The sequence below is a fragment of the Podarcis cretensis genome (genome assembly GCF_951804945.1).
Source record: "Podarcis cretensis genome assembly, chromosome: 8".
Classification (NCBI taxonomy): Eukaryota; Metazoa; Chordata; class Lepidosauria; order Squamata; family Lacertidae; genus Podarcis; species Podarcis cretensis.
In genome coordinates, this window is record NC_137177.1 from 18,296,347 (window position 1) to 18,311,220 (window position 14,874).

General features: G+C 47.2%; 1 protein-coding gene across 1 annotated transcript in view; it reads right to left on the bottom strand.

Annotated features, from left to right (window-relative positions):
* The window catches only part of VSIG10L (V-set and immunoglobulin domain containing 10 like), a 37,580-nt gene that overhangs the window by 19,588 nt on the left and 3,118 nt on the right, over nucleotides 1–14,874 (bottom strand). Inside the window, exons 2-3 of the mRNA XM_079986013.1 lie at nucleotides 5,542–5,871; nucleotides 145–408 (exon numbers count right to left, since the gene is read on the bottom strand). Of these exons, the coding sequence (XP_079842139.1) occupies nucleotides 145–408; nucleotides 5,542–5,871 (594 nt within the window). The remainder of the gene's footprint in view (nucleotides 1–144; nucleotides 409–5,541; nucleotides 5,872–14,874) is intronic.

Here is a 14,874-nt window from a genome sequence, read left to right on the forward strand (position 1 = left end):
CTGAGAGCCAGCGACTGGCCCAAGACCACCCAGAAAGATGAGTGGCTTAGCAGGTATATGTAGCTGGCTGTCCACAGTTTACGTCCAACCACAAGGATACAATATGTCAGTATATAAAAACGGTAATCTCTAGTGTGTACTCACAATAGACAGTAAGGTTGGCAATGCCAGTCCCGTTGCCAAAAGGGTTGGTGATAGTACAGCAATAGACGCCCGCATCAGTACGTAGAGGGTTTCTGATTTGCAAGGAACCAGCCAAGCGCAAGAATCGGGGGTTTTCTTCTAGGTTTTTCCCATCCTTGGTCCAGGAGACAGAGCCTCGGACTGGGGTGCAGTTCAGGGCCACCGAGTTGTCTCCTTCTGTCACCTCCGCAAAGGGTGGGGTCACAGAGACATTGCCCACCTCCTCTGGAAAACAAGTAAATACAGGAATGGGAAATGGGAGCTGCTCCCACACTGTAGGTCTGGCCCAGAAATAACCAGCATGGAACACCCCGCCCCCACCCCCAGATATTGTCAGACTCCAGCTCCCCCCAGCAGGGCCAATGCTCAGGGATGATGGGAGTTGTAGTCCAACAACAGCCGCAGAGTGCCACACTGGCTAGCCACTAATTCCCACTCCCTTCCCAGATGGAGCTGTGAATTCAAAAGTGTTTCTTCCCAGCTTCTGTCTTTGTGCATTAGTCTCTTGTTATAGTAACAGATTCCTAAGTTTGCACCTATGCATATACTTCTAAATTTGCATTTTGTTTCATATCAGTGCAAGTGCAGAATAGAGGTGGTAGCAGAGTTCCCCCAAGCTAGGTTTTGAAAAAGCAACTCTGGAGGCTTGTTCAACTAAGGCTCAAAAGGAGAGGTGAGTTTTACACTTCCTCAGAGGAAGTCCCTATATTCTTCTCGACTTCCAATGAAAATCTGAGCCTCAGAAGAATCTCTGGCTTCCCTGACTGTGAAAGGTTTTGTGTGGCAAGGAGAGAGAGCTCTCTGAGCTGAGCAAAGCCGTTGTCAGCCAGGAATCATCTAACCAGACTCCCTGCAGGGGACAGAAGTCTCTAGGGCTGTGACAGATTGGTAGCTGGAGGTCACCAGCTAGAAGCAGCTTGCAAGGTACTGGCTTCCCAGCAAGTAGGTCACTGTTGGTTACTGAGAGGGAGATGGGGAGGTGGCAGGGAGGTTGGTAGGGTGCAAAAGCAGCGGCGAAGCCAATCCAGCCCTCCTGCCAATGTGTTTGCACTGCGCCAACCTCCCACGCCACCTCACCCCCTCCCACTTGCTAAGCCCACCCACTGACTTTGCCACTCCCATCACACACACTGACAGATCTGTCAACATACCATGATCCTCAGCTGCCAAACCCAGCTACTCCACCCTCGGGCTGTGGGGGCAATAAAGGAGGAAGACATGGAAAAGCATCCCACGCAAGACATCTCTGGGACACTGGCTTGCTCCCACTCCCTTGCAACGTACTTAATTGTCCCCTGTGCAGTGAAAGAAGGTGATGCTGCCCCATCTAGGCAGCCTAAGAGGGCAAATGAGGACACACATACACCACTCAACATGAAGGTGATTTGCACATGCTACTTTATATGCACAGCTACACATTTTGAAATGTTGATTTACATAGAAAGACAATGCACCTCCGCCACAATGTCGACATCTGTGACCCAGTGACATGTGTGCCTGCACTCTCTGCAGTCTAGGAGCTAAGTATTGTTGGGCCACTCCAAGGCCATCTTTGCATTTAGATCAGACTTGGGCAGCTCATCAATACGGGACTCCTTCTAAACAGAGGACTGCTTCATCACTCCCAGTCTGCCCTGGACAGGCTCCCACCTGCCTGCCTTCCTACTTCCAACCAGTCCAAGCGGTGGCCCTGACTATCAAACTTCCTCCTCCTTAGTCTCAGTTATGCCCCTTGTAGAACTCAGCAGCAGGAGGGATGGGGAACCAAACTGGGGTTTAGTTCTCTCTTCCTATCTTGGGCTCTGGCGCCACCTACTGCTGGGCTCCTGGCTTTCCACTCCACAAGTCCCAAAGGGCACCAGCACCACTGGGGAAGCCTCTTTTACGTGGACTTGCAGGGCTTCCTCGTTCTTGGCTTTTGTCCCTGCAGCCCAAGGCTGGACTGGCAGCTTTGGCAGCCAAGGACCTTCTATCTTTGGGCAAGTTTTTGCCACTGGGGCCTCTTCACTCTGCCTCAATTTAATATAATAGAGTGAAATTGCTTCATTACATGGAACAGGAGAAGAATGAAGAAGTAGCCCTGGCCTCACTTGGGAGGGGGGCGGTTAAGTCAGAGTTTGTCTGTTATTTTGCTTTTGTTTGTGCTTGGCTAATTTCTGAGTTAATCCAAGATGAGCATGGGAAAGCCTGCCTGTCTCTGGTGCAGAAAACATGAAAACAAGTGTGCTGCCGGAAGAGCAGAGTCTTTGGAAACACACAAGAGCATCTGGGACACTGATCCCTGGTATGGGAAGCGAACTTCTGCAAGCTTGCCCCTGTTTTCATACGATGAAATGCTGGAGGGCCGCTGAGGAAAACTCTGCTGCTATGTGCACAGCCCTAGCACACCAGCTCATTGGGTGTCCCCGGTGTGCTGACATTGCAAGAGGAAGCAGGGCAACCTGCTTTCAGTGAGGTGTTGCCTTGTCGCTTGCGACGCTGCAGATGTAAGAATTTCCATGGTCAGGGTTAAATAAACCTGAAGAGAGGACAATCTGCGGGCCAGAGCAGTCAGGAACCAGGGCAGCCATGCCATTAGGCAAAGGGAGGCAGCTGCCTCAGGCAGGCAATGGTGTGGGTGGCCAAAACAGCCACAAGCCATTTCTCTTTCTTTTTTATATATCTAATTTTTATTAAATTTCCTGTTTTGCAATTTAAAATACTCATTTTACATCCTTACGATATCAGTGACTTCCCTTCTTCTCTTTCCATGGTTCATTTTACATATCATAAATCCCCGCATATTTTACAAAAACTATACCATTCAGTATTCCACTATTGCATCCATCAAAACTTGTTTACACTGTTGAATTTATCTTATTGCTGCCAGTGTTTTCAGCTGTACACAGTTATTTCCCATATATTCAAATAAATGTTTGCCAATCTTCTCTAATCATATGTTCTTCTTGTTCTCTTATTCTATATGTTAAGTCTGCGAGTTGTGCATATTCTGTCAACTTAAGTTGCCATTCTTCTTTAGTTGAGACCTCGCTCGTTTTCCATTTTGGGGCTAACAAAACACGGGCCACAGTTGTTGCATACATAAATAACCTTTTTTGACACCTGAGAATTTCAGTCTGAATTATCCCCAACAGAAAGGACTGGGGGGTTTTTTTGGGGGGAGGGGGGAATACTTTTAAACATTTTTTTCAATTTATTATGGATCATTTTCCAATACTCTTTTACCTCACAAACCATTTCTCTTTCTTGCCACACAGCTTGTCTTGAGTTCCCTGATCTGGCCGGGCGCTTCAGGTGCAACAGAAGGTGCAATCCCCTTGCCAGTGTTGAAGGAATTTTTTTGTGGGATATCTAAAACAAGGCAGTCAAAACCAACTACTTCTGATTGCTAGAAACGCACACAGAGAGAGGAAGTTGGATTTCATAGGTTCTACAGAAAATTCTCCCCGTGAGAGCCACGCCCACTGTGCCCAGCCAGGTAAACGGGAGCAATTTATATAATCTGGTCCCTTCCCTGGCCTGCTCTCTCTCTGCCCTTTGTTATCTGATCTCTTCTCTTTGATGTTTCATCAATGACTAGGGATGTAGGACATGCACTGAGCCTGAGTCACAGCTCAGACCCTAATTCTAATCTAAACTATAATATAAGTATTAGCACTTAAAAAAAACAACTTTATGGAACTGTTTAGAACTTTTACAGCTGTCTGGAACTTCTTAAAACAGTATTGGAGAATCACTGGAAGCAGGAGCCATCCGTACTCCAGATACCAAGAAATAATCAGTGTGTAGAACACGCGGGAACTTCATAGTGCTTGCAGCAGAAACAAAGGCAAACTGCAGCTTTGATTTATTCTAAGCAATAAAAAGTGTTGTGCATTGTACAATGTACAAAACATTGTACAAGTATTAGAAAATTTGCAAGCTCTATTTTTTCCTGTATTATAATACTGTACATGCTATGCATATTACATATTATACAGTTACATATACAAAAACTGATTTATGGATTTAGGGGTGACGTTCCACCTCCCCCCCAAAAAAAGATTTGGAAATGACTGTTCATTCCTTTGTTTTCAGCCAAATGTTCATCTAACTAAGCTACAGGAACATGAGTTTGTAAAAAAAAAAGTTAAAACCCTGGTGCCTAATGTGCTATAAACCACTTTGAGTGGTACAGAAATGAAATTAATAATAATAATCAGTGTTTTTTTTCTGGAGGGACACAGGTGTATGTTGGTTTGCAAGCCCCCTCCACAGAGGCTGGCCCCTCTCACTGTCCTTGGAGCTTGCATACCGGTAACCTCCTCTGGCTGACATCCAGACAGACCAGGGAGATTTTGATAGGCGACATTTTCCCAAGCGTGGGTAAAATGCACAACCCCTCCCTCCTGCTTCCGCAGGGGAAAGAAAATAAGTCAGAAATCTATTTACATGATGTTTATTTCTGACATTACAGCACTAGAGAAAAACACGTCCTTTCAGTTCAGTTCTTCCAGCAAGTCTAACAAACTTCCTGAACATGCGCACACAGAAGGTTTCAAGTTACACTCTTCACAAAGACTTATCCAGCCTGTGAAAGTCCTGGGAAATTCTTCTTTCCCACAGATAGGCGCATCATGTGATGTCAACAAACTGGCTGTCTGCAGCGGTGATGTTTCCATATACTGACAGTGTACGCATACCCCTAAACATTTTGTGAATCTAAGTTTGGCCTCATTGAGGGGCAGTTTTTCAATATGAGTAGGAAAATGAGAGTACCCCTAAACATTTTTTAAGAGGGAAAATGCACTGATAATAATTTTAAGCCTGCCTCCTAACGAATCCCAGCACTTTTTACAAGCTGCTTTTCCCAGGGTTCTTTGGCTGTCAAAGTGGTAAGGTAAAGGTAAAAGGATCCCTGACCATTAGGTCCAGTCGTGGCCGACTCTGGGGTTGTGGCGCTCATCTCGCTTTTTGGCCGAGGGAACCGGCATACAGCTTCCGGGTCATGTCGCCAGCATGACTAAGCCGCTTCTGGCGAACCAGAGCAGCTCACGGAAACGCCATTCACCTTCCCGCCAGAGCGGTACCTACTTGCACTTTGACGTGCCTTCGAACTGCTAGGTTGGCAGGAGCAGGGACTGAGCAACGGGAGCTCATCCCGTCGCGGGGATTCAAACTGCCGACCTTCTGATCAGCAAGTCCTAGGCTCTGTGGTTTAACCCACAGCGCAACCCGCGTCCCATCAAAGTGGTACAGTAGTGCTTTAAATATATGGTGAAGGTGTGGCCAGACTTTGTGAGAGGCTAAAGCCAGAGACAGGAAAGGCACTTAAGCTACGGACTCGCCCATCCACAGTGGCAAAACACCAGTACTCACCGTATACCGTGACAGCGATGTTGCCTTTCTGTACTGCATTCCCTAGTGGGGAGATCTCCACCGTGTAGATGCCAGAATCTGAGGTCATCACGGCCGTGATACTGAGGTTCCCACTCCCAGGGACCACGCTGAACCGAGGATGGAATCTGTCTGCTACCACAACAGTGAAGTTGGGTCTCAAGGTTCCCATTGCTATGTTGGTTGCATTTTTCCTCCAGATAATGGTGGTTTGAGAGTGAGAGGCGGGTAAGGCAAATGGGACCGGGAGAGAAACAGAGTCCCCCACTTGCACAGCCAGAGGAGATGAAGGCAGAGCAGGAAATAAGGGAACTGAAAATGAAGAGAGGGGAGAATGAAATTATTATATTTCTTTGCTAACGCTCGTGTGGTTCAGTGGCAATAATCACTTGAAACAGGAACTCGTATCCACACACAGAAAAGTTCTTCTACATCAGCCTTTCCCAGGCTGGCCTCCTCTAGATGTTTTGCATTTTAACTCCTATCAGCCTCAGACATGGGAGATAAAAGTCTTTTTCTTCTCTTTTATCCCATTGCTGGAAAAAGACAATGGCCTTTTCGAGAGATGTGAAAGTACGGCAGAGCTATCTGATTTGTTTCTTCTGCAAATGTCAAAGCCCATTGTTGCCTTTGTGAGGACTGATCCTGCTGTGAGGACCAAGGAGAAAACTCAATGTAGCTGGCATTTTAATAAGAGACCACCTAATTTGCACTTCTCAAAGCAATGCAAGAACCAAAACACAACTATGTTTCGAAAATTTGCACTTGCCCAGATTTCGTGAACCAAGCAATGTGAACAAAAATGCATGGGGGGGGGGAGGGAAGTGTGCATGAAAATGGATATATAGGTGGAAAGCACATCCAAAAATGTATTGTTTATTATGGGAAATAGTTTGCAGAAAGGTGCATGTTGGTCACAAGTGCATGCAAAATATGTGTTTGTTAGGAGAAATTTGTGTCAAAATACTGATGTCGCATAGACTTTTTTAAAAATCACAAACTGCTGCAGAAATTAGGAGAACTGCATTTAAGAGCTTATATACACATACATTTTCTCTGTGCTTTCCAGAAAAAGCTTGTGTTTTCAAGCTCATGTCCAAGCACTCTTTTCTCTCTTTTTTGCTCTGGAACTTTCCCCACTAAATCCCACTGAAATGGCAATCCACAGAGAACTTAAACAGCCTTGGCCCAGTATACCTGAAGGAGCGTCTCCACCCCCATGATTCTGCCCGGACACTGAGGTCCAGCTCCAGGGCCTTCTGGCAGTTCCCTCACTGCAAGAAGCAAAGCTACAGGGAAGCAGGCAGAGGGCCTTCTCGGTAGTGGCGCCCACCCTGTGCAATGCCCTCCCATCAGATGTCAAAGAGATAAACAACTACCTGACATTTAGAAGACATCTGAAGGCAGCCCTGTTCAGGGAAGTTTTTAATGGGTGACATTTTAATATATTTTTAATCTTTGTTGGAAGCCGCCCAGAGTGGCTGGGGAAACCCAGCCAGATGGGCGGGGTACAAATAATTATTATTATAACCCAAATTGCCACTTTTTGCACTTCAGCTGTGAAGAGCAGGTTTTTGCAGGGAAAGCTCTGGTGCAAAAAAAAAAAAAAAAAAAAAAAGGCGAACCCAAAACACAGAGGTTTAAATTGCAGACCTGTGCCTGGAAAGAAGAGTTCAAGCGGTAAGTGTGGATAAGTTTGCAAAAATGAGAAACGGAGAGAAACTGAAACTGATGGATTTTGTCCAGGGCAGGAATTTATCAGCAGGAACTCACTGGAAATGAATTCCAGCACCTCTCAAGTGGATGCCATTGCCATTACAGTGGACGCTCGGGTTGTGAACGTGATCTGTCCGGGATGCACGTTCACAACCCACAGCGTTCACAACCCACGGCGGTGTGTCTGCGCACATGCGGGCTGCAATTTGACGCTTCTGCGCATGCGCAACTGCTGAAACCCAGAAGTAGCCCGTTCCAGTACTTCCAGGTTTCGGCGGTCCGTAACCCATAAAAACACAAACTGAAGTGTCTGTAACCTGAGGTATGACTGTATAAGAGAAAAAGGGAGGCATCCATGGTGAGTTCCAGCACCTCTTTTTCTAGAAAAATAGCACTGAATTTGTCCATTCCTAGCAGTTCAAAAGCACCTCCGGGTGCAAGTAGATAAATAGGGACCGCTTACCAGCGGGAAGGTAAACGGCGTTTCCGTGTGCGGCTCTGGCTCGCCAGAGCAGCGATGTCACGCTGGCCACGTGACCCGGAAGTGTCTCCGGACAGCGCTGGCCCCTGGCCTCTTAAGTGAGATGGGCGCACAACCCCAGAGTCTGTCAAGACTGGCCCGTACGGGCAGGGGTACCTTTACCTTTTTACCCCGGTGTCAGCCTTTATTTTTCACAGGTTCTGTAGGATTTGCATTTCAAAAACCTGCCAAACCTGTTTGCATGGAGACAACAACAGGTTGAAAGGAACTGACATGTGCACTGTATAGAAAATTATGCTTCTCTCACAGAACCTTCAACTCACTTTCTCCGTAAAAACTATTGCCTACATTAAGACTCTGTTTCTAATTAGCACTAATTAATGCTACATAGCCATGAACAACAATACTAAAGCTCAGTCCCAAAGCTTGCCGGCAGCTACTTTAAATTTGTATACATTTAAATAAATTCAAAATGTGGTTAAATAATGTAACTTTATAGGGAAGGCCTGTTGTAATGGGCCCCTTCCTGGAACGGGTGGAGACTGTGAGATATCCTGCATGTCATTCACTCAGACTGTAATAGGGACACATTTATTCATTTGTTAAAGGCATTGATACCACACCCTTTAGCCAAAAAGGCTCCAGAGCAGCTTACAAATATAAAAAATAATAGTAGTAAGAAAGACCTTGCCCTCAGGCTTACAACTAAAAAAAAAAAAAAAAAGGTGACACAGCACATGAGGAAAAGGGAACAGGAGGGAGAAGGGAAAAAAGCAAGATCAAGACTTAAAGGGAAATCTTTTAGAACATATAATTCCTCCTGTGTGCAGATTCTGGCTGGATAGCAGCAATTTCCTGGGAGCCCTTCTCACCACTGACCCTGAATAGATCTGGGAGCAGAGCTGTTGACACAATCTGAACCAGGCAGGCACGACTACTCCTGCCACACAGCTTCTCCCCGCCGGACAGCAGAATGGGAGGCCAGTGAATTTGCCAGCAGCTCACAAGCATTGGCCTCGGCCTCCATCTTTCTGCACAGCTGCCCTGACAGGCATTTATCTGCATCCAGACAAAGAGCCCTGCCTGATGCATTTAGCTTATAATCGGTGACCTGCATGCCATGAAACCTGCGCCAATCCTGTCATTTCCCCCAATCTGCTCCGGAGGCCACGCCGAGGGAAGCACAGGGGGTCGGATCCAGAGCAGGAGCTAAAATTGGAGGACATTTCACAGTTCTGATCCCCAGCGTCAGCTCACAAATACTAGCTTGGCCCTTTTTGCATTCAAGAAACAACCAGAGGGAGCGTTTCTTGGATGATACTTAGAGAAGCACTACAAGAGCCACGGGACAAGGGTGGCACTGTGGTTTAAACCACAGAGCCTAAGACTTGCCGATCAGAAGATTGGCAGTTTGAATCCCCGCAATGGGATGAGCTCCTGTTGCTCGGTCCCTGCTCCTGCCAACCTAGCAGTTCGAAAGCACATCAAAGTGCAAGTAGATAAATAGGTACCACTCCGGTGGGAAGGTAAACGGCGTTTCCGTGCGCTGCTCTGGTTCGCCAGAAGCCGCTTAGTCATGCTGGCCACATAACCCAGAAGCTGTACGCCGGCTCCCTCGGCCTGTAAAGCGAGATGAACACCGCAACCCCAGAGTCATCCGCGACTGGACCTAACGGTCAGGGGTCCCTTTACCTTTACCTTTACAAGAGCCACAGAGGCACAGCGCGCATGTTGTCATCATCCGGTTTTGGACTACAACTCCCATCATCCTCGACCGCTGGCTGCACTGGCTGAGAACGGTGGGAGTTGTAGTCCAAAACATCTGGTGTATGTGTGTTTGTGTTGGAAGTACAACAGCAGGGATCATCCCATTGGTAACTTACAGGTTAATTCGGTTGAAGCTGGGATGATGTTGGCATCTTGACTTTCCCTGCCCTCCCCACCTTAGGCTGATAATGTGGGATATGAGGCAGCAAACAAGGCCGCCTCTCGATATTCAAGCCCTTCCTCTTTTCATTTCCTTCCACAAGCCCTTTTATTGTCTGTCAACACTACCGAGATGAGAGAGAGAGAGGCAACGCGCTTGGATTTATTTGCCCAGTCTAATCCGGCCCCTTCCCCTCCATCTCCGGCTCTTTGAAACCATCCATATAACAAACCCCAAGCCGGCGGGGCCTGCAGGTCTGAGCCCTTGTAAATTAAAAGCCGAACAACAGCATCGGCCACATGCCAGGGGCTGCATTAGCGGGAGCTGAGTGAGGAGAGCCGGGAGGCAGCGGGGGACGACGACAGGGGAAGATGGATGAAAATTGGCTCAGTGGGAGCCCAGCAGCCACCACAAGCTGTAATGGATGGGCCGGCTCCCTGTGGGGAAAGAGAGCGGGGCATGGATGGGAGAAGGCCATAAATCTAACAGGAGGGGGTGGGTAGGGTGGGCATCGAGGTTCCTATGTGCTGGGCCGTCCTCTAAGGAGGCAGCGGGGGGCTGATGTGAAGGTAGCCATCTTTCCCCCCTTTCTTTTCCGCTTAACAACACAGAAGGACCCCGGGCCTTTTCACAGCGGCATGCCAGGCAGAAACCAATAGGGGAAGCTTGGCCTGGGATGAAGATGCACCGATGAGATTTCTGCCTGTCAGGCAGTCCCTGAAGGCCCCCGGCTGTCTCATTTCCAACACTGAGGGCTGGTTCCTCGAGGTGGAAAGGACTGGCAGCTCCACCGCTACCACTTAATGGGTATTTGACCCTGTGCTTGTATTCCATAACCCAAGGGTAGCCCTCCAGGGGTTTTGAATGACAGTTCTCATCATTCCCAGCCAACATGGCCAAGAGTCACAGAGGATGGGAGTCGCAGGCCATAATATCTAGAGAACGCCACACTGGCGACCTCTGTTACCGCTGTTTTTAAAGGCTAGGCTTTGGCAGGGGAGATATAACAGTCTTCAAATATCTAAAGGGCTGTCACAAGGAGGACGGAGCAAGCTTGTTTTCTCCAGCTCCAGTTTACAAGAAAGGAGATTCTGGCTAAACATCAGGAAGAACTTTCTGGCAGTAAGTTGACAGAGGGAAGGTGTCCCTCGGAAGGTGGCAGACTCAGAAGGTTTTTAAGCAGAGGTTGGATGGTCATCTGTCATGGATGCTCTAGCTGAGATTCCTGCATAGCAGGGAGTTGGACTAGATGACCCTTAGGTTCCCCTCCAAACTCTAGGATTCTAGGATTCCTATCAGCCCAGAAAGCACAGCTGTCAGAAACATCTGGAGGGCACTGAATCAGAGAAGGCTGGTGTACGTATGAATAGAGAAGTCCAATGCAAACTTATTAATACCAGTGCTGAGTGTGTATTACTGTGTGTTTGTGTGTGTGTGTGTGTGTGTGTGTGTGTGTGTGATAGCTGTCAACTTTTCCCTTTTCTTGCGAGGAATCCTATTCGGAATAAGGGAATTTCCCTTTAAAAAAGGAAAACATTGAAAGCTATGGTGTGTGTGTGTGCTTTGATAAAAAGGGATGTGACTGCCAGCACAAAATGGCTTCCATGGACAGCAAAAAGAGGCTATGGTGCCATCACAAAAAAGGGTCCGTGTGACAAAGATTATATTTCTTAGTTGCTTTTCTCAGTGACTTACAAAGCAACTTACATTAAAGCCAACTGACAACAAAAACTGAAAAACACAAATATAAAGATAATAGGGCCAGAGCCTAGGCAGAGGAAAAGAAAGTTGGTACCAAGTATGCCTCCTGGGGAGAGTATTCAGCAAGTGTGGGGCTACCACTGAAAAGGCCTTCCTTATGTTGCCGCCCTCCAAAGCTCCCATGGAGGGGGTACACAAAGAAGGGACTTAAGATGATGATTGCAGGGTCCGGGTTGGTTCATATGAGGAAAGACAGTCTTTGAGGTCTTGCGGTCCTGAACCACACAAGGCTTTATAGGTCAAAACAATCACTCTGAATTGAGCCCAGAAGCAAGTTTGTTTAACCGTTGTAGTCATTGTGACAGCCATGTTGCCAAAACAGGACTGGCACCAAATGAGAGGGAGGCATGAGTATGCTTGGGGGAAGCCCAAGGTTTGCAAACGTCTGGGAGGGGAATCTATGGGGCAGGGCACCTAAGGAGGTTCAAATTAACAGTGCCACGAAAGCCACAAAGCAGTCCAGTGAGAACGGAGCAGCTCCTCCAAGTGTCCCTATTTTCCAGGGACAGTCCCGGATTCACAGAAGCCGTCCTGATTTCTGAATTGATCCCAGAATGTCCTGGTTTTCCTTAGGACGTGCCTATTTTCATCAGAGAAATGTTGGTGGGTATGAGTCAGTAGCCATGGAATGCTGAGTATCCAAGGTTTTGGGTGGGGGGGGGCGGTGTTCTTTGCTGGGTAGGGGAGACATGGAGTACAGTGGTACCTCGGGTTACATACGCTTCAGGTTACAGACTCCACTAACCCAGAAATAGTACCTCGGGTTAAGAACTTTGCTTCAGGATGAGAACAGAAATCATGCTCCGGTGGCACGGTGGCAGTGGGATGCCCCATTAGTTAAAGTGGTACCTCAGGTTAAGAACAGTTTCAGGTTAAGAACAGACGTCCGGAACGAATTAAGTACTTAACCTGAGGTACCACTGTATTATTAAAAAGGCATGGCAGGCTATCCGGAACACTGAACAGGAATAGACTTTTCAAGGCCCTTCGCTTGCATTAGCTCAGTAATCTTGGCTCCCGTAGGGCTGGTCAGTACAATTATGCCCCACACAACAGACAAGGTCACTGAGAGGCAAAGACTGAAACCAGCTGCTGGTTCGAGGTCACTTCACGGCTGAGGTAGATCCTGAGTGAGCAAGACACATTCCCAAGCTCACCCCTCTTGCAGCTTGATCCTCCACATTATTCGGATGTAATATATCGATGGGTCCACAATGCGACTTACTCCCAAAGAAGGGGGATTGCATCGTTTGCCGCTTTTCTCAAAAGACAGCTTTGCTGTCTTATCCCCAAGGACAACAAAAGGTGGATCACAAAGACGTTCTTTGGGTTGCAATGGGGCATTATTCATCGGCAATTGTGCCGGAGGCTCAGGGCCGCGAACCCGGCTTCACAGCACAGAACGGGAAGGTCTGAAGGGGGCTCGTAACTGTGATCTAGTGAGCGTGCTTACAAGCCCTCTCCAACCTCGCCACCGAAAGCAGCAAGGTTAAGTGGGGACAGGGCAGGCTCAGCACACCCAGCATCGCACTTTCAGCATGATTACAGATTAATAACGCTCACATGGGGGGGGGGGAATGGAAGCAACCTTGACATGCTCCTGCAAATGTTGCCCAGGAAAGTATGAGTCATGGCCTACCGCAGGGCTAAGGAACCTGCATTCTGCAACACTCTGTGGTCCTCTAATGCTTTCGGACCCCTAACAGCCCCACGGAGTACAGTGGTACCTCGGGTTAAATACTTAATTCATTCCGGAGGTCTGTTCTTAACCTGAAACTGTTCTTAACCTGAAGCACCACTTTAGCTAATGGGGGCCTCCTGCTGCTGCCGCGCTGCCGGAGCACTATTTCTATTCTCATCCTGAAGCAAAGTTCTTAACCCGAGGTACTATTTCTGGGTTAGCAGAGTCTGTAACCTGAAGCGCATGTAACCCGAGGTACCACTGTATGGCCAATCCTGAGGGAATGAGAAGAGTTGTGTTCCAGCAGCATCTCAAGGGAGGGAGGTTATCTACTCTGAGAGGCCTTCTGCCCTAGCATTCCCTCAGATCACTCTGCAGAAACATCAAGGGAGGTATGCTGTTGTCGTTTTGAAAGTACAGTGGACACTTGGGTTGCAAATGTGATCTGTGCAGGATGCACATTAGCAACCCGCAGCATTTGCAACCTGGGTCTGCACATGCGCGGGTTGCGATTGGGTGCTTTGTGCATGCGCAAAGCATGATTTAGCGCTTCTGCGCATGAGTGATGGCTGAAACCCGGAAGTAACCCGTTCCGGTACTTCCAGGTTTCGGAAGTCCGCAACCCAAAAAAACGCAACCTATAACCCGAGTATGACTGTATTTCCACTGAATGTTATCCATATGGCCCAAATTACCAAACAGAACTTCATGAGGCAAATGCAAAGAAATGGAACTGAACTGAACCAAGGTTAGCATAGGATGTTACCAGTGCTTTTTTTCTAAAAAAAAAAAATGTTTAGGGTTACTCTCATTTTCCTACTCATATTGAAATACTGCCGCTCAATGAGGCCAAATTTAGATTCACAAAATGTTTAGGGGTATGCATCGTCGTCGTCCCCCCCCCCCCCAGGAAAAAGCACTGGATGTTACAGTCACAAAGAAAAAACGAGAAGGCTGGTTATCCAGATATTTGCAGTAAGATAGAAGAGGTGTTTCACACATGACTCAAAAGATACACAGAAATATAACTGAAACCATCAGAGACACAAGGAGTGCCAAAAATATAGAGGTTCTACATTACATCAAGAATTTTGTTTGTTTTGGGTTGTTGTTTTTTTAAAAAAATGATTAGAGGTTAACTTATCCCAAATTTATTGAGAGACTTGTGGAAGGGACAAATGTAACTTTTCTTTTCTTTTAATGCATTCTATAAAATCCCACTAAACGGAGACGAAAGAGGTTAACTTTGTTTTTCCTTTCCAAGATCGGGTGTGTGTCTTTCTCAGCAAGGGAGTCATAAGCAGCGCAAAGCGGTTTCTGGAGAGGCCTGAGACCTTTTCAGCCCAATTTCCAACACAGTGACCTTTTCTCAACAAGAGCAGACACCCCAAACCTGGTCTACAAGATCTGAGTTCTGCCAACAAGTCTAAAGCTTCTCTCCACCCCCCACCCCCCACAAAAAGTACACTATAACTGTAGAGATGTGAGAGGGTAGGAAGAAAAAAAGATAAGGGTGTGTGTTGGCATTGTTTGGAGCCCAATGGAAAAACATGGATAAACACTCCCCATGGCATTTGTTGGTCACATCTGCAGCTTACATGTGAAGCAGTAATATAACTAGTTGGGTTTTTTTGGGTTAAACAAAACCAAACCCTGAGGTGCCGATACTCATATATTGATGAGTGTTGTGAGTGCCAGCAGAAAGAAAGAAAGAAAGAAAGAAAGAAAGAAAGAAAGAAAGAAAGAAAG